The sequence below is a fragment of the Mastigoproctus giganteus genome, chromosome 10, assembly GCF_048544385.1.
Source record: "Mastigoproctus giganteus isolate SK-2022 chromosome 10, ASM4854438v1, whole genome shotgun sequence".
Taxonomy (NCBI): domain Eukaryota; kingdom Metazoa; phylum Arthropoda; class Arachnida; order Uropygi; family Thelyphonidae; genus Mastigoproctus; species Mastigoproctus giganteus.
The window spans coordinates 35,376,907-35,396,771 of NC_143584.1; the positions used below are offsets into that span (position 1 = coordinate 35,376,907).

The following is a 19,865-nucleotide window of genomic DNA, read 5'->3' on the forward strand; positions in this document are numbered from 1 at the left end:
TCTGCCTGCACCACCACCCCCAGGTCCCTTTCATTCTCTACCACTGTCAGTGTAGTACCACAGAGTTGATACGTTGCTCTGGGGTTGCTGTTTCCCATATGTAGTACTTTACATTTGTCAATGTTAAACTTCATTTGCCACCTCGAAGCACATCTGCTCAACCTTTCCAAATCCTGTTGCAGAAGCATAGTGTCAGTAGTGTCCTTGACAACCCTGCCAACCTTCGTATCGTCTGCAAACTTGGACATTAAGCCTGATATACCATCATCAATATCATTTATAAATACAGAAAACAATAAAGGCCCCAATACTGAACCCTGAGGGACTCCACTAATAACATTAGTCCACGATGAGCAGTGTCCATTGATTACCACTCTCTGTCTTCTCCCCCTCAACCACCCCTTTATCCATAGCAGCAACTTGCCTCCAATGCCACACTGCTCCAATTTGTGCAGCAGTCTTCCATTTGCAACAGTATCAAAAGCCTTTCTAAGATCCAAGTATATAATATCAATGTTATTCCCTGCATCCAGTTCTTTTGTGACTGCATCATAGTATCCAATCAAATTGGTCAGGCAAGACTTCCCCTTAACAAAACCATGCTGTGTCCTAGCTATAACTGAAGTCTTGTCTAGATGATCCTGCAGTGCTTCTTTCACCAGTGCCTCCATTAATTTTCCGGGAACAGAAGTTAAACTCACAGGTCTATAATTACTTGTGTCAGCCTTTGATCCCCCTTTGTGAATTGGGGTCACATTTGCACATCTCCAGTCAATGGGTACCTCCCCTGAGTCCAAGGAAGCTCTCATAATTATGGCTAAGGGTTTGCTTACCTCCTTTGCTGCCTCCTTTAACATAACTGTATAGATCCCATCCACCCCAGGTGCCTTTCTTGTGTTTATCTTCAACAATTTCTCCTCCACTTTGCTCTCAGTTATTACAAGATTCTCTAGCTTACTGCTAGAGTTGAATACACCTCTGGCATTCCCCTCGCTGAATAACTCCTCATGTGTGAATGTCGATGCAAAATATTCATTTAGTTTGTTAGCTACCCGAGCAGGGTCATCAACAGTTGACCCATCGATCTCAAGTGGACCAATCTGATTCATCCCCTTCCTTCTAGAGTTTACATAAGTAAAGAACTCTTTGCTGTTTTTCTTCGCATCCCTTGCCAAGGATCTCTCGTAATCTGCCTTCGCCTGCCTAACCTCCTTTGTAACTTGGTTACAGATCAACTTGTATCTATCATAGGCGTCCGTGTCACGTGTTAATTTGTATGTATCCCATGCATTTTTCTTCTCTGCCATATGCCTCATTAGTTCATCTGACAACCATTTAGGCCTAAACCTTGAACAATAAATTTTGCGTTTAAAGTTTGCGTCTAAAGGTTTGCGTAAGGTTTGCGTAAAGTAAGGTTTGCGTCTAAAGACTTCAGTCTTCTGCAAGCAGATGTGTGCTCGCCAATTTACCAACTACAGGTCAGCACATATAAGTAGCCATTTTCTCGGCACAGCACGAACCCTACTAACCCGCGGCTGAACCCATTCCAGTTCTGAGGATGAGAGGCGAACTGAGATTACTAAGGTTAAGGCAGATCTGACAAAGTGTGGATACCTTACCAGTGTCCTGGATAGATGCGATCTACAGGCCCATGACCAAGTTTCTAACTGCAGGGCCCACGCAATGATGACCCCACCTCGATCACATTTATCCCGTACTACCCGAAGCTGTGACAACAAATTTCTAGGGTGTTACAGGCCCATGGGATAAAGTGTTACAATTTCCAGGAAGAAAGTTGCGGTCCCTCATTTCGAGGGTTAAGACACCAGTTCCCCCCCCCACTGCAGAGTGGATTAGTGTACCGTATTTGCTGCCATGATTGCAATGGCTGCTACGCTGGGGGAACCAGCAGAAGAACAGGCAGTAATCAGGTCTCTGAGCATGAGAAAGCCACCCATTTGGCAGATGTGGATCAAACAGTGATTGCTGAGCACTTCTGGTCAACCCAGCACAACATCGATCCACACCCAACGTCGAGATTATTGACCAATCCCGCAACTGCCGTCACCGTGTTTAGTTGGAATCGCTCCACATCTCATGTTGTATAGGTACCTTTAACAGGAACAGAGGATGTTGCATCAACCCCATCACTAAGGCAACCATCCTCCTAGCTGACAAACATTGTCAGAGCATTCCCAAGTATTACAACTACAACTGCAAGCCTCCACTTCGATCAGCTAATTGTTGCAAGCACCTCTAACACACGATTTCTCACAATGCATGACCACCATGGCACACACATGATATTTGTTATTTTTACAACAATGGTCAGTCACAACTGAAGAAGGATGTCCTCCGTCCGAAAGCTCTCGTGTTTATTACTTTTGTTTTTGTTCCTAATTTATTAAACGAATTTTAACTCAACCCGTTCATTTAATTCTGTTTTTCCCAGCGACACAACACTGTTTCTCCACACATACATAAGTTAAAGATGATTTTTAAGTACTATTTTAGAATTTATAAATATTTTATTCTGCTTATGGGCAACATTTCTAAACTGAAGATTTCTAATTGCTTAACATTCTGCTATTGGTAAACTCATTACCAAGTTGGAAGAATGAGCTCCTTTGGAGTTTCAACATACCTTAAAAGGTCACAAATACAATAAGACAGAGCAACAATCCACTAAGTAATTCAGAACCGTTCACAACTAAATGCTTAATGTGGTCGATGTATCCAATTATGGATATCGATGAAAGCAATTGCAATATGTCACTTCCATTATATCAAAATGTTTATACTAAAAAGGTTTTAGTGCTGAAAGCCTCAGACTATGGAAAATTCACTAATTGAACAAGTTAGTGCGTAGCATCATTTTAGTTTGTAGTAAACCACCGAAGTAGATGAAATAGCATCGTTTCTGTTATCTCATATTGTGAATGTCTTCGCAATGAGTTGCCCAGATATTGAACTACCTCGAATAAGCAACGTTTCGACAATGGATTCTCAAATTGGCAACACTTCACCAATCGATTCTCAGCAGATACTAGCACCCCACCACACTCCTGGGTGGTGGTATCCACCAAGAATAAGTGACATTAGTCTTGTCCATTGGCGAAGCGTTGCCTATTGGAGGTAGTGCAATATCAGGGCAACTCATAGTGAAAGAATTGACAATATGAGATATAACAAAAACGATGCCATTTCATCTACTTCGGTGGTTTACTATGAACTAAAATGATGCTTGGCACTCACTCGTTCGACTACCAAATGTTTATATTGTTTAATATTTTTTAATATTAAAAATAAATCATTTCTATATTTAAAAAATGTATTAAGAAAATGTCATTATAATAAAACACTGTGCATTTTTTATCACAAACTTTTTATGTGGGAAAATTTTTCACCCGGGAAGCTTCTTATGTGGGAAAGTAATACATTAACAACATACAGAGATGAAATTAGAACTGACAAAACCAAACCTAGTACAGGGGAAAACTTCTTATGCGGGTATTTCTTATCCGGGTTCTACTGTATTTGGTTGGTGCTGTATAAGCTTTGCTTCCTTTTATCATGTTGACAATACTAATACTAACTCACTCAAAAGTTTGACAGCGGCAGTATGATGGTACATTACACTGCCTCCATCAAACTTTGCACTTGAGACGATTACACTGCAATAGGAACTGTTCCTTAGGCAATCCTCACACATGCAAACATTTCCGTTGAAATTAAACATGTAGCAAAATTCATAACCCCATAGAATCTTCTGCTACTGTTTCCAAGTTCATTAACCTAGGAAATGTTATCATTTACAGTGGTACAGTTTTTTATTGGTAACCATGATATTGAACATGTATTTGCCCTGTCACTGAATGCAAGGATATGCAACTCCCTATGAATGACTGATGGATGTTTATGTGGCCTCTTGGAACTGCAGCCCAATGCAGATGGCATGGATGAGACACGAGCTATTCTCTTTATGCTACATCAAATAAGTTTCCATGAATTAGTGAGGTTGTTGAAACCTTTCCTCATTGAGATATTAATTATGGTTTCTCTTTTTGAATAAGATCCACCACAGTAGATTTTATGAGGCTTCGAGGAATTCCAGCACACAGCTGCAACTCCTCCAAACCTCATAAAATCAAAGTTTAGTGTTGCTACATTCAACCATTACCCATAATGGCTTATAATGTCCTATTGCTGCTGGTATACAGACACACCTACAAGCTTCATATTGGTATGTCTGAGGCAACTCCTGGCACAGTACACAATATTTTTGGAAGGGTGTCCATTAAACTGGTCATATAATGTAGATATACAAACATTTTGAAAATCAATTCAAATGTTCCTATTAATATTCAAATTGTTTTGAAACCTAGCACATTTTGTCATCTCTTATCTGTGTTTCCAACTATTAGTAGAGACAGTTCTAATAGAAGAGTGCATGAAAACAGCTTTGACAAGTGGAGAACAAACTGCAATTAATAAGCCTCAGTTTGGGCACAAAATTGAAGGAATTCTTTGGAAATCAGAAAAGGAAGTTGATAAAATCAATTGAATAATAAATAAACAGATGTAGAAGATACTGCATAAAAAAGTAACAAGTTTTTTTATATAATTTTTTTGTTTTTTTTTTTAAATTCTGATTCGATTTATGATAACTTAATTCAAATGTTGGACAATCAAATCAAAATAAGACCATATACGGTAGCCGAGTGGTCAGGAGCAGGAGTGCAGTAGCACAAGCTCTTTGAGTAGACCGGGGTTCAAGCCCCTGACTGCTGAATATGGTCAATCTGCCAACCCACACTGGACCAGCGTGGCAGATTATGGTCCATTTCCCTCAACATGAATTGGAGTTGAGGAGGCTTCCATCCTGCAGTGGGTTGATAATGGCTGCACTTTACCCTTTTACCTTTTATTATTTGAAAGCATTTATGTAAAGACATTTTTATTTTTACAAAACAAAAATTCCAGGAAAAACTTAACACCACTGAACAAGCTTATCAGATAATTCATTGCTCCAAACTCTCACACATTCAACTGAAAAGGTTAAAGTTCACTAGAATTATAACTCGATACTATATGAAAATGCTTGACTGTAAAGCCTGAAAATACATAAAAAATCATACTTCTAGTGTTTCAGCACATGTTGCCATATCATTGTCTTCATCACATTTCCTTAAGCCAGATTTGAGTTTCTTAATTTTAGCTGTGTCATTAATTGCTTGATTGGGTCCTTCTGAGTTAATTGTCCACTTTGTAGGAGTTTTTTGCTCTGTCCACTTAAATCTCTGATCTGAGGGAAAAGATATGTAAACACAGCAATGATAAATAATTTTAAAGGGTTTAGTGGCAGTTCACAAAACTGCCAGTGGTCTATAGCTATTAAGGTCATATTGCACCTATTAAAATCATGCAGGAAACATTTTTAAAATCTTGTAATTCTAAATGCAATCACACTTATGTATTATCTTAAAAAAAGGTAAAGATTTCTTTAATGTTTTGCCCATCTTCTATCACGAAGAAGTGCATAAGGTTTCCATGAAAAAAACTCATGCCACTGAGCTAGCTCATATCTAGCACAACATGTACTATCAAAGTAGAAATATCATTCTTATATTCTATGAAATATAAAATTAAAATTTAGTTATAATAATTAAAGCATCATTAAATTAACTTAATGTTTTTTTAAGAATGACAATTATAGACTGCATATTCTCAACACATTTGCCAGAGGATAAAATTTTCAAATGTCCTTAATCAATTACTTATTTAAAAGAATACCAAACATCACATTATAATTAACCAATTTTTTAATTTACTTCATCCCAACACATATATGATACTTATGTTATACAAATAAAATGTGTAGTTAAAAAGTCAAACCAAGTCAAAGATTTCTGTTCGACATCCAGCTTGTCACCATCAATTTTGTGAGTGGTAGGAATCCATCTGGTTGGTCAACCTGTAACCATATGATAGTTTTAATACTTTGACAATGGGTATCTAATGATTTTAGTCTAGTGGACCTTCTGGGAAAGCAAGAGGGGGAGGCATAGGGCAGCTGCACACAAGCCCAATATCGCTTGTCAATGCAAAATGGTATTTGGACTGACAAATCTCTTACAATGTTTTCTTTTGTTGGACATGTTTGGGGTAGAGGCTACACCTGAAGGGTGCTTCCAGGTAGTCTCCACATGCAGTTGGAGTTTATTGTCTTGACCATGAAGTTTGGTGGTATCTGATGGTGTGGAGCTGTTTCAGCTGGTTCAGACTGAGTCCTTTAGCAGTAGTGCTAGAAACAAAGTCCAAGTCCTACTTGGATGTTTTCAACAATTATTAATAGTCATGCCGATGGGGGGGGGGGCTTAGTACTGCTACCTGTGCTGTGCCAGTACTATGGTGTATTCAGAAGTAAGAAAAGGGGGCCAAGGACATGTTGTATGAAGTAATGAAATTTTTGGAATTGGCATACACATGGCAAGAATATACCCAGCATACACACTACTTGGACTCCCTCCAGTTACTATCTGGCAGAGTAGAGGCAGCAAGATTATACACTAGATGATCTTGAAGCCTCCTAGATAGTTCCACCAGACCAATAGATTTGGTCCAGTGGACTATCTAATGGCTAGCCTACAAATACCATTTTAGAACTGAAATGTAAGGAAGATTGGATCTCGCCATGATGTCTATCATAACCTCAAAAGGTTATGATAGACATCATGGAGCTTTACTCTGGAGGCTAAACATGGGGTACACCACTTCAAGCCTCCAATAAGCAAAGTGGTGATATTGCACTGGTTGATGAGTCATCTACCAAATAGCTATGGAAACAGGCCTTGTCAGTATCACTGCATGATAACACTATGTTATACAGCCAGGGTCACACAGGATCAGTTTGTGGACAATGGTGTTGAAAAGTTGGACTAGCTGGTTCAGAGCATAGACCTAAGTTGTAATAAACACTATAGTCAATTAGGGTGCTAGATCAGGCTGTGGCCAAAATGGTCTTCTTTTCCCTAAGTGGTTTTGGGAGCTACTTTTCAGGAAGAATCAAGAAAAATTCTAGCCAACACTCACCAGAAGTTGGTATAAAGTATACCCATGAGGGCTGAGGCTATCATATGGGTGACTTCTACTATGTGTTAGGTTTTTAAACTAAAAGCCTTTTCTCAATTACCTGTATGTGTGTGTCCAAATGCTTTTGGCATATACTATGTCTCAGAACTTTTGGATTGATAATATAATCAAGGCACAATATGTTTGTTATTTGGCTTTTAGGAGCATTAGCAACTAAGGCCATATTGCTCCGGGGATATGCGGTGGTCCTTTCCTGACCTTTCCGCATCCTCCATATTTGGTGGGCACGGGCTTGAACCCCAGTCTAATCAAGAAGCATGTGCTATGCACTGCTGCTCCTGCCCACCTGGCTACGGAGGTGCCTAAGGCACAATATAATTGGTACAATAATTAGGTTGGTGTGGACAAGAAAATATGTATTTAAGTGTAAAAATCAAGCCACAATATAACAATTGGTAGAGTAATTAGGTTGGATACAGACAACAAAAATCTGCATTTATAAATTTAGAGAATTTCCACAGGTACAAGTACCAATATGGGACACATGCATTAGCAAGATGTGTCCCATATTGGTGGAGTAGAGATCATTCAAGAGCTTTACAAGTTAGCATGAAAAGATGCTAAATTCCCAGGAATAAAGCCAGTTACGTGGTTCAGTTCTGTGGCAGGAGTTGAGATTTCCAGTTTGCCAACTCGAGCAGGCAAAACTCTGCAGCAAGGAGGAGCTTAATTGTAAGGGGCTACAGACATCTTCAGCTTTCCACTGAATAGAGAAGAATGGATAGATTAAGGTTCAGCTATATCTTCTGACTATTGTAGGATCATTGATAAACAGAAGGTGCTGCTTAGTCATCCACTTAAGTTAAGACTTGTTGCACATGATGATGTTCTTGAAATGCCGATGGAAATGAAGCTTTGGATTAAATGTTACTCCAATGTGTGTGTGGGCTGGGACAGTAGGGATCAAGGTGTTTTCTATGCTTGGAGCAACTACTGATGAGAGAGAAGACAACAACTGTCAATTTCATTTGGTTGACACAAGGGCAAATTTCCTGAGGTAAAAAATAAGACTGGCACTTATTATAGCAGTTATTTGGGTGAGATGCATGTACGGAATGAGAATTTTTAAATTGTCAGCACAACTAAGGAAATCTTGGCTGTTCCAAATTAGTGGTGCAATGATTTCCATGAATGCAATAATCCAGAAAAACTCCTCCTGAGGGATCCTAGTGTCAATAGCCCTAGTGAAGACATTTCAATTAAGCCAGATAATTCTGTTACAAAGGAGAAGAGAAGAAACACAGACTTCTGAAATGTTATTGTGAGGGTTGAGGACACTTGGGAGTTCAGATACTTGAACTGTATCAAATGCTGCTTCGATGTCTAGAAAGGTGATTATGAGCTCCTCTACATTCAAAGGCAGACAAGATACTACTTTTTGCAAGCAGGTTGGTAGTGAATAATGGATTTGAGATGAAAACAGATGGTTGGTTTGTATGGGAAATAGGATTTTCTCAAAGAGTTTAAGGAGGCATGATGCATTACAGATTGGCCAAAAACGTTTAGTCTGTTGGGTTTGGCAGTTTTGGAAGTGGCCTGATTAAATAGCTGTTCCATTCAGATGGGAAGACGTATTTTTAAAAATATGGCATTATAGATCACCAGGAGGAGCTGTAGTACTTAAGTCCACTTAAGTATGTGGAATGTAATCTGATCCTGCTATTACAGAGGTTGGCAATGAGTTAGTTAAGATTATTACTATATTTAATACCACTCTTATACCACGTGAAATTAATAATTTAGTTTATTCAGCTATTTGTCTGAACTACCATACATTAAGGCAGTGGTTTTCAACCGGGGTGCTGCAACAACATTCCAGGGGTGCCGCGTAATTTGGGTTTAAGTTACTTAAACTTATTATTTTTTAATTTATATGTTTATTTCATAATAAAAAGGTGTACAGTATCTTTTTTCTTTTGTGGTGATCTATAATTGATGTTTACTTAGTACCTCTACATAAAGAATAAAATTATATACTGTATATATACAGGGTGTCTCAAAAATACACGGCATAACTTCAGGAATGAGCTCCTCATATGTAGACAATAAAAATATTTTATATCAACATAGTTCCAGAAATTCTTGGTTCCCAAGTTATTAACCGGAATGTCTTATCTCCCGCAGATGATTTCCTTCATCACAAGGTACTGACAGAATCTGGTGGTTTTCCATTCCGACCATGTACTCAAATCAGGAGCAAGCGGATATGCACTTTATGTACGGTTTGGCAGACGGCAATGCTCTAGAGGCTCATCATTTGTACCACGAAAGGTTCTCAGAACGAAGATGACCAGACAGGAAAACGTTTGAAGGTATCCATCGCTGCCTTTGTGAACATGGGACCTTTACACGTTGTGCTGCCGACAGAGGATGACCAAGATCTAAGACTCCTGAAGTAGAGGAGGAGATTTTGGACGTTATGCATGCCACTCCTGGAATCAGCACACACAGAATAGCAATGCAACTAGCTGTTCAACGTTAGACTATTTGGAGAGTGTTGCGAGAACACCAACTGTATCTTTACCATCTGCAACGAGTACAGGCCTTATCATCAGCAGATTACTCTGCGCGTGTAATGTTCTGCCAGTAGTTCTTGCAGCAGTGTGGTACAGCTCCTCACATTCCTGCCTTAGTGATATTCACAGATGAAGCACAGTTCACGAGACGGAATCCAAAACTTTCACAATCAGCACGTATGGGACAATACGAAACAAGCCAGGAATTTGGTATCGTCTTCGCGAGTCCATAAGACGTCGATGTGAGGCCTGTATTCAGGCAGAACGTGGACATTTTTAACAATTACTATAAGGTGATACGAACAGTTAAGTGTCATAGACAAACCTTCAAAACTCGGAAACCAAGCATTTCCGGAACTATGTTGATATAAAATATTTTTATTGTCTACATACGAGGAACTCATTCCTGAAGTTATGCTGTGTATTTTTGAGACAACATGTATAATTTATATTATGAAATGTAATTTTTATAATTATATTATTGTAATAAATATAACATATATTTTTTAATATTATATATATATATATATATATATATATATATATATATATATATTGAGAAAATTGAGTAGGGGTGCCGCAAAATAAAATAAATTACTTAGGGGTGTCGTTATTAAAAAAAGATTGAAAACCACTGCATTAAGGTGATATTTCAGGTATCTTACCGATTCCCATCAACAGACCATGCTGTTGGGGGAACAAAAAATAGAAAAGGTTACAAATTTGAATATATTTCAAATATAATTACCAATATCACACTTACAATTACCAATATTACAATTACCAATATTACAATTACAATTGCCATTTCTTGATTAACATTTTGATTAACAATTACCATTACAATTTTGCTAATAAACAATTCTAAGTTTGAAATTTGCTTATAAACAATTAGCAAAATTGTAATGGCAACTGTAATTAAAATACAGGTAATTGTAATTATGGCAATTGTAATTGTACTATTGGTAACTGTAAGTGTAATATTGGTAATTATATTTGTAATATATTCAGATTTGTAACCCTCTCTATTTTTTGTTCCCCTAACAGCATGGTGTGATGATGGGTATCGGTAAGATACTTTAAACGTCACCTTAATGTATAGTAGATTAGGCAAATAGCTTAAACTATATTATTAATTTCACAAGGTATAAGAGTGGTATTAAATATAGTAATAATCTTAATGGAAAACAACCATGTAACATCACACCCTAACTATTAATTACCTAACTATATTAAATAAGTTAGTTTCTCTGATAAGTTGTCTTGAGATGATAACTGAGTGGAGAATATCAAATTTCAGTGGGCTATGAGGTATGCATAGCTGGTCAGGTTGTTCACTGAGAGCTTCAAATCTAGTGACATGATCTACCTGCTCTTGCTAGATTGTCACTAAATGGCTTGGGAATTTAAAATTCTTCCAGATGAAAGGGACATTCCCACACATTTAGGTAGGATTTGACAAAGTCCTTGATTACAGTCATTTACTTCAACTATGCAACAGAACCCCTCAGTGAGGGTTATATTATACCAAACTTTTAAATGGGCGGTGATTATTACCTTTTTTGGTAAAGCATAATTTGCAATGGTATATATCCACTTTGAGGTTATAGTAATATGTATATATTAAGTGCAATAGCATCATTAATACACAGCCATTTCTGAATAAACAGAATATTTATAAGGCGGCATCGTTTTAAGTTATATCTCATATTCATATACATAGTCTAAATTTGCTCGCAGCTTGAGGCTTTAGCCCTAAACGCATCTTAGCCTTGGTTATAGTAATAGTAAAAACAGGTTCACATGATTCTTGAACATGCCATGGAATGTTCTTAGCAGCCTCCTGACATTTTTAAGTATTGAGATATTTAGGACTAATTATTTTAGCCAATTCAGTGGGATCACCATAGACAGGATTATGTGTAGAGAGGAGCATTTCTGCTGATGGGTTCATGGTCAGAACTGAAAGCAGTTCAATATTCTAATCATACATGAAAATAGGTGGTTAGTCAGTATAGGATGGCATGGATACTAAGAGCAGTTCGGTATTCTAATCATACATTAAAATAGGTGGTTAGTCAGTATAGGATGGCATGGACTAAGAGACACTAATAATCCAACTGATTATTTTCTCTGGTTAAGATGGCTGTTGATTAGTTTTATGTTGGCAGACGCTAGATGAACAGTTAGTCATCATTTTTTATGAGCAAACTGGAGTGAGAGATTTAAATCTCTGGCAACTACAAGTGCAGCCGATGGTGAAATGTAAACAGTGCAGATGTTGATTATTAGAGATGTTTGCTTATATTGTTACCATCAGAGCCTCATAATGAGATGGATTACTACAATTTAATTAAAAGGAGTAGTTGAAAAATGTTGCCACACTGCAGCCATGTTTTTTGACATAAAATATCCTTGGGGGACACCGCAACCAAGTAAATCTGATCAGTCACGAAAAATGCAACACAGAAGTGACGGCATTTACAGCTTCCACCAGAGGCAAATTATTGTAATTTGTATTGTTGTAATCAATACTTCCTGAAGCTACCATTTGATTGCAGGCATTCAAATGGCTACAATCAAATGAGTAATTATGCCATTGGCTTAGATTTTGCTAACTCTCTTCCAAGTCAAGGATGTTTCACATAAAACCATCTACTGTGTGTGCCAAGCACATGCACCAGTTTTTTTCTGAAGGTATACCCGAAACCAGCTGGTGGGGGCAACAATGATATCCTGTTGTTTGAGTCACAGGCATGTTTTGGTGATAAAAAGAACATCAACATTCCCAGGTAGAAAAATCTGATCATTTAAATCTTATTCCCTAGGCTTGGTGCATTCTGACACATCAGGACAAGTGATACTGCTTGAGGAATTCTAGTTAAGGTGGTGTACCTGGGCTGGCACTTTAACTGGGGACTTGTTCTTTTCTTGCAAAGTATGAATTGTAATGGGCAATGGGATATCTGAATTCATTCCCACAAGGCAATGGATTAAGTTGCAGTTGTCTTGAGGATACTCAAGTCAACTGCAACTTAGTCCATTGGTGTCCCAGCTCACACAGATGTATCTTGGGTTACCAGGAAGCTGTGCAAAGGTCATTTAGAGTCAGCTAACAGTTGGAGGAATACAAAATTGTTCTAGAGAGCTATAACATGATCTCATACTACTGCTCTAAAAGAGTTGAATGAGGTTTATATTAGGAGTAATGCTTGCTTTTTTTGGTGACAGCTGGTTGACAAGCACCTGGACTTTCAGGTCCTGCACTAATACAGAAATGACTTGGTCAAAGGGGGAGTGATTGGGTCAAGTCGTGAAATATACAGACTTCTTGTGTTAATAGGCAGGCCCATAGCTTCAAATTTCAAGGAGATTGATGTACCAGTCACAAACTGCCTTCTCACATGTGTGCATAGACAGCTGTGGAGCTGTTGTTGTAGAGCCTCAGAGCAGGGTGTTTTGCTATGATCTCAGTCCAGGTTTTTTTTTTTATCTCCCATATAATTTTTCATCTTTGATTGACTGGAATTCTGAAGGTTACTGTGTTCATGCAAATTCATGTGGACGGATCATTTGAACATTTGCATAACACGCTTTCTGAATCTAACCCACATTAGCTTGTGAAGAGACTTCCACTGTCTCACTCCCATTCAGTAATGGAAAGACAGCTGTAGTTAGTGTGAACATGTTTACAGTTTATCTACATATCTATTGTATACTGTATGTTTCTTCCATGTTTTGATTAGCACTGCACTGTTAAAATGGTTAAGCAGAAGCAAAGGAAGTGTCTGAATAACTGACATGTGCAGACAATTTACAATAAAAACTCAGAGGAAGAAAATCTACAACATTACCGAACTTGCGTATTCTTTATACTTTGGTTGCAAGATTGGTGATAAGGACAAAACTTGGGCTCCACACAGATGCTATATAACTGTACTGCTAATGTGAGGATGTGGCTAACTGAAAAAATTAAAAGTATTAAAAGTAAAAGTATTAAAAGTTCTGCAGAACCATGCAATTACATTGACAATTGCTATTTCTGCATGACAAAAATATTAGGGATGTCCAGAAAAAAGTAAGCACAGAATCAAATATCCTAACATATCAAAATATATCTGCAGTAAGGCCGTCCTACATAATGAAGACTTGCTGTTACAGATCCCTCAAAATCACGGGGAGATCTAGTAACAGCAGGTCACCAGAAAAAGGAAGTAGTGATGAATATAACGAGGACTCTTGTTTCAGACTTTGCTGGACTGTGTACCCCAACAGATTTGAACTACCAATCAGAAAATTATAATCCATTGCAGTTAATTAATTTAATGAATGGCATATATTTATTGATGTTTTAAAATTTAATTTAAAAGCAGTTTTGCTACACAATAGAAATGCATTCCACTCTACTTCATGCTTGAAATAGGAAAATATGTCCAAAATCCTGAGTGCAAAAAAAGTACCATGACTGCTTGGAATGTCCATAGTGATCTTAAGGTAACTGAATTACTCACTGGCCTGAGTAATTCAGGCCTGAGGTTTCACAAACTACTGTTGTTTTCTACATTTGTGGGACAGATATGTGCTGTATTAGAAAAACATTACATTGTGCAGCAGTGGGAAAAGTAGAAGGAATTTTTTTCCAGTGAGAAGTAATATAAAATATGTTCCACTGGTTGAACCAAAAAAGATTCTTCTGTTTTTGCGTATAAAGTTCGGACTAATGAAGAATTTTGCTAAGGTTCTGGATAAAGAAGGAAGTAGAATCTGCTACCTAAGGGAAGTATTTCCCAATTTAACAGATGCAAAATTGAAAGATGGAATTTGCAATGGCCTCAAATAAAGGAACTCCTCAAAAATGATGAATTTTTTTCTGAAACAGAGTTAAAGGATGCTGAACTAATAGCTTAATAATTGCTTAAAGCAGTTGTCCATGGATTTCTTTGAAAAGGAAAAAAGATAATTATGAACTTCTGGTGTCGACTATGCTGCACTATTATAAGATATGAAAAATCCCAAATACCTCTGAAAATTCATTTTCTTCATTCCCATCTCAGTTTTTCCCTGAGAATTTGGGAGATGTAAGCGATGAGCATGAGGAATAACTTTATCAGGACATATCCAGGATGGAAAAACAGTACCAGGGTTGCTGGACTACTGCAATGATGGGAGATTACTACTGGTTTCTTAAGAGGGAAAACAAAATGGACTATAAGAAACAATCTGAGTGGCAAACATGTCTAAGGAAACAATGTATGTATAGTACATTATATATTTAATTAAAAGTATTCTAAAATGAATAATACTAATTTCTGATATAGCATATGTATTACTGTATGATATTTGAAATGTTATTTCACTGTTACTAAAATTTCAGTATAGCTTTCAATGGAGATGTGAAAGGGAGCCACAACAATTTCATTTTTTGGCTTTCTGTCCATTGGAAGCTGTTGTTGCTTCTAAACAACAACAGCTTCCAAAAAAAAAAAAACAACAACAACAATTGCAGATTGTTGTGTAAGAGGCTATTAAGAGTTTTTAAATTTTTATTCAGCAACATTTTTCACAAGAGCCCTGGAATAGGGATCCATACACATCAATGCGTGTTTAAAGAGCAAAGTTTCCGGCATCCCCCTCTCCCCATACTTCTCCTTCAACCCATGCACGGTACTAAGTACTATAGGTTTTGATACCTTTCGTGTTTGGGGTTTTCATAAAAAAAAAAAAAAAAAAAAAACTTTCCTGAAGCAACTAGAGCAGGTTTGTTTAATGCAATGCTCGGTATATATTGGCATTTTCTAAAGTGATATTGTAACAATCATACAGCACATCACTGTTACCTCTAGAGTGCCTAAAGAGGGAAAGAGGATCTAGCAGGGAAAAAAAATGTAGAAACTTGAAAATTCCACGGTAATCCTGCACTTTAGTGTCGTGAGACACAGTCAACCATCAAGCCACCACAGCTCGGAACTGTCGTGAATCGTATTATGACAGGCAGTTCCAACTTGACTGAGCATGTGCAACACTCACTTTATCTCCTGATTGCTGCTGTGTCTGCCAGCCTACATGCTGGGAATTGTCACGGAGCATGCGAGACACTCTGTATCTGCTGGTCCATATATTCTGATGGAGAAGTTCGGACTTCACTGAGCATGCGCGACACTAACTATATCTGCTGGTACGTGCTGCGAATTGTCACAGAACATGCGCGACACTCACTGTACGCTGGCAATGTACTACGTACACGCAGCATTTTTTTTTTTTTTTTTTCATTTTCAGAAAGAATAAAAACAATTTTCTGACTACATAAAAGAATTTGATTTTAAAAATGAAAGTAGACAACTATAAAACTATAAAGGAAATAAGTAATTATTGTTAATTTTTAATTATTATTTTCAGAGTCCCCAGTGGAACTCCACGTTGGATTGCCACCCACTGCAACTGCAGGCCCCAATCTTGTGCCACAATTCATGATTAAATGTCTTAGCTCGTTTATCATCGATCCTCTACAATCAATTTTTAACCGTGTCTTAACGCAGCACTACTTTTCCCCTCTCTGGAACAGATATGCTGTGAGGCCACACCCTAAATGCCAATCTGCAACCCTCATTAAACAGTTCAGACCAATCTCTCATTCTTCCAGCCTCTTGAAGCTCATGGAGAAGACTTTCTACCATCACCAATCAAATCATGCCTCACAAACCTCCACAGATTCACTATGGCATTCCAGGTAGATCCACAGTCACCAATTTAACATCGATAATCAACACCATTCTTAGTGCACTAGAAGCTAAAGCAGAGCTTTCTGTCACCTACATTGACCTGGAAGCTGCCTTCGACTCCATCAGTATCCCCTCACTTGTTCACCTCCTAGAAAACAACTTCTACATAAAAGGTGACATGTTGTGGTTTATCACAGCCCTGCTCTCTAACAGAACCATTCTTCTTAAAGCGGATCAACACACAATCTGGAGAAAGATCACTGCGGGAGTTCCCCAAGGCGGAGTTCTCTCCAGAGCATTATTCACCGCAGTTATTATTCCGTTTGTGCAACAGAGAGAAGACATACTCTGCTATGGTGATGACATTAAGATATATACTCAGATTAACCCCGGCGAACATCTCTCAAACATCAATAAAAAGATCTGTGAAAAGTTACACGACTTAGGATCCTATCTCCATCAATTTTGCCTCCTCATTAACCCTGCCAAATCAGCCCAAATTGTCTTTTCTCTGAAGCGCCAACCCACTGAAATTCAAGCTTCTCTAGACGGCATTTCCTTCCCAGTGGTCAGTCAAGATGCATACAGACTTGGGAGTCGTCTTCGACTACAAACTGAGCTTCTCCCCCCACATTGACAAGCTCACGGCAAAATTCTGTCAAATGCGCTGGACCACAAAACAACAACTGCTCCACGTTAGGGATCTGGATGTGACTCGTCGGTACATATACACCTCAGTATACTCCGTTGTACTGTATGCCTCGGAAATTTGGGGGTCCACGGCCTCCACCAACATCAAGCGCGTGTACTCCACTGAATACCGGCTCCTTTGTTGGATCACGTAAAAACATCATCGTCCACCCCAGCAAAGGACAACTGCGATGGCGATGTCACTTCATTTTTCCCGACTTCCAGATCTTGTATTTGAAAAACGCCTTGTTCTGTCAAGATGACAATCGGAATCGTCTCGGAGCCAAGCATCTGGGAACTGTGTGGCTGGAGGATCCCTCTATCCGGACTGAGGTCAGCTCCCATGCTAATAGCTCACTATAACAGACTAGCGCTCAGTGACCGCTTTCTCCCCAGGGAGATGCTCCCCACAATCCTTTCAATTGACAGCGACCTCTGTAGGTTTGTGAAGGATCGGAGGTACCGAAGACAGATCCTTAAGAGCCTGACCTTGGCCAGGCAAAGTGCACATTGATAAGGGCAGCATAATAATGCTCAATATATTGTAAATAAAGTCAAGAATATCTTTATGAATATAAATATTAATATAACATAATGTAATATGAATATCTTTATTATTTCATTGTAAATACTGTCAAAATTGTCACATTGACAAGCTCACGGCAAAATTCTGTCAAATGCGCTGGACCACAAAACAACAACTGCTCCACGTTAGGGATCTGGATGTGACTCGTCGGTACATATACATCTCAGTATACTCCGTCGTACTGTATGCCTCGGAAATTTGGGGGTCCACGGCCTCCACCAACATCAAGCGCGTGTACTCCACCGAATACCGGCTCCTTTGTTGGATCACGTAAAAACATCATCGTCCACCCCAGCAAAGGACAACTGCGATGGCGATGTCACTTCATTTTTCCCGACTTCCAGATCTTGTATTTGAAAAACGCCTTGTTCTGTCAAGATGACAATCGGAATCGTCTCGGAGCCAAGCATCTGGGAACTGTGTGGCTGGAGGATCCCTCTATCCGGACTGAGGTCAGCTCCCATGCTAATAGCTCACTATAACAGACTAGCGCTCAGTGACCGCTTTCTCCCCAGGGAGGTGCTCCCCACAATCCTTTCAATTGACAGCGACCTCTGTAGGTTTGTGAAGGATCGGAGGTACCGAAGACAGATCCTTAAGAGCCTGACCTTGGCCAGGCAAAGTGCACATTGATAAGGGCAGCATAATAATGCTCAATATATTGTAAATAAAGTCAAGAATATCTTTATGAATATAAATATTAATATAACATAATGTAATATGAATATCTTTATTATTTCATTGTAAATACTGTCAAAATTGTCACATTGACAAGCTCACGGCAAAATTCTGTCAAATGCGCTGGACCACAAAACAACAACTGCTCCACGTTAGGGATCTGGATGTGACTCGTCGGTACATATACATCTCAGTATACTCCGTCGTACTGTATGCCTCGGAAATTTGGGGGTCCACGGCCTCCACCAACATCAAGCGCGTGTACTCCACCGAATACCGGCTCCTTTGTTGGATCACGTAAAAACATCATCGTCCACCCCAGCAAAGGACAACTGCGATGGCGATGTCACTTCATTTTTCCCGACTTCCAGATCTTGTATTTGAAAAACGCCTTGTTCTGTCAAGATGACAATCGGAATCGTCTCGGAGCCAAGCATCTGGGAACTGTGTGGCTGGAGGATCCCTCTATCCGGACTGAGGTCAGCTCCCATGCTAATAGCTCACTATAACAGACTAGCGCTCAGTGACCGCTTTCTCCCCAGGGAGGTGCTCCCCACAATCCTTTCAATTGACAGCGACCTCTGTAGGTTTGTGAAGGATCGGAGGTACCGAAGACAGATCCTTAAGAGCCTGACCTTGGCCAGGCAAAGTGCACATTGATAAGGGCAGCATAATAATGCTCAATATATTGTAAATAAAGTCAAGAATATCTTTATGAATATAAATATTAATATAACATAATGTAATATGAATATCTTTATTATTTCATTGTAAATACTGTCAAAAGCATATATCCTGTAAATAATCTGACACTGATTCTATTATATTGTTGGCTCTGGGGGATGAGCCCGAACTTTGATGTGGGCCCCGTCTCCCCAAGGCTATTGTCCACCAGCCAATGTAAAACCCCTGGTATATTGTATATACCACGTTTGTATACAATAAAGATTATATATATATAATTGACCAGGCTCTCAACATGTAGTCCCTCCTATTGTGTCTGGGCAGGATTTGCAGACACTTTCAAATTTAATCCTAACTTTTGACTTTTTTCAACAATCCCTGCACTTGTTATGCAAGTCCTCAGGTATACTTCACACAGTGTCACCTTTCATGCCCTTAAAATATGATATCTGCTCTACAACATCATCAATTTTTGCTCCTAGCAGACATACACTGTTCCTATTCCATCGATTCTTTTTGCATAATATATTTCCTATTTCTTTGACAACAGAGTCACTGACAATAGCTAGCACCCGTGGGACCAGCGCATTGTCTTGAGGATTACTGATCTCTTGCCCGATGCAAAAGTGTAAGCTCTGGCATTAAGTTTGGCAGCTAAGAGCTTGATTGGCTCCATTTTAATTCCTTTGAGGGAATCCACCCTATTCTTAAAGCTCTAAAATGCCTATCAGAAAGCCAAGTTTGCACCTAATTTCCTCACTCTTTGCACTAAACACACAGATAGCCATCTCTCCCATTCCAGGTCCCATTTGCAGGTCTGGTCTGCAAACAATGCACAAA

The 19,865-nt window shown here is 38.7% G+C and overlaps 1 protein-coding gene across 1 annotated transcript in view; it reads right to left on the reverse strand.

The window, feature by feature from the left end:
• The window catches only part of LOC150078970 (uncharacterized), a 141,359-nt gene that overhangs the window by 26,352 nt on the left and 95,142 nt on the right, over positions 1 to 19,865 (reverse strand). Inside the window, exon 8 of the mRNA XM_090382907.1 lies at positions 5,139 to 5,305. Coding sequence (XP_090239033.1) covers positions 5,139 to 5,305 — 167 coding nt within the window. The remainder of the gene's footprint in view (positions 1 to 5,138; positions 5,306 to 19,865) is intronic.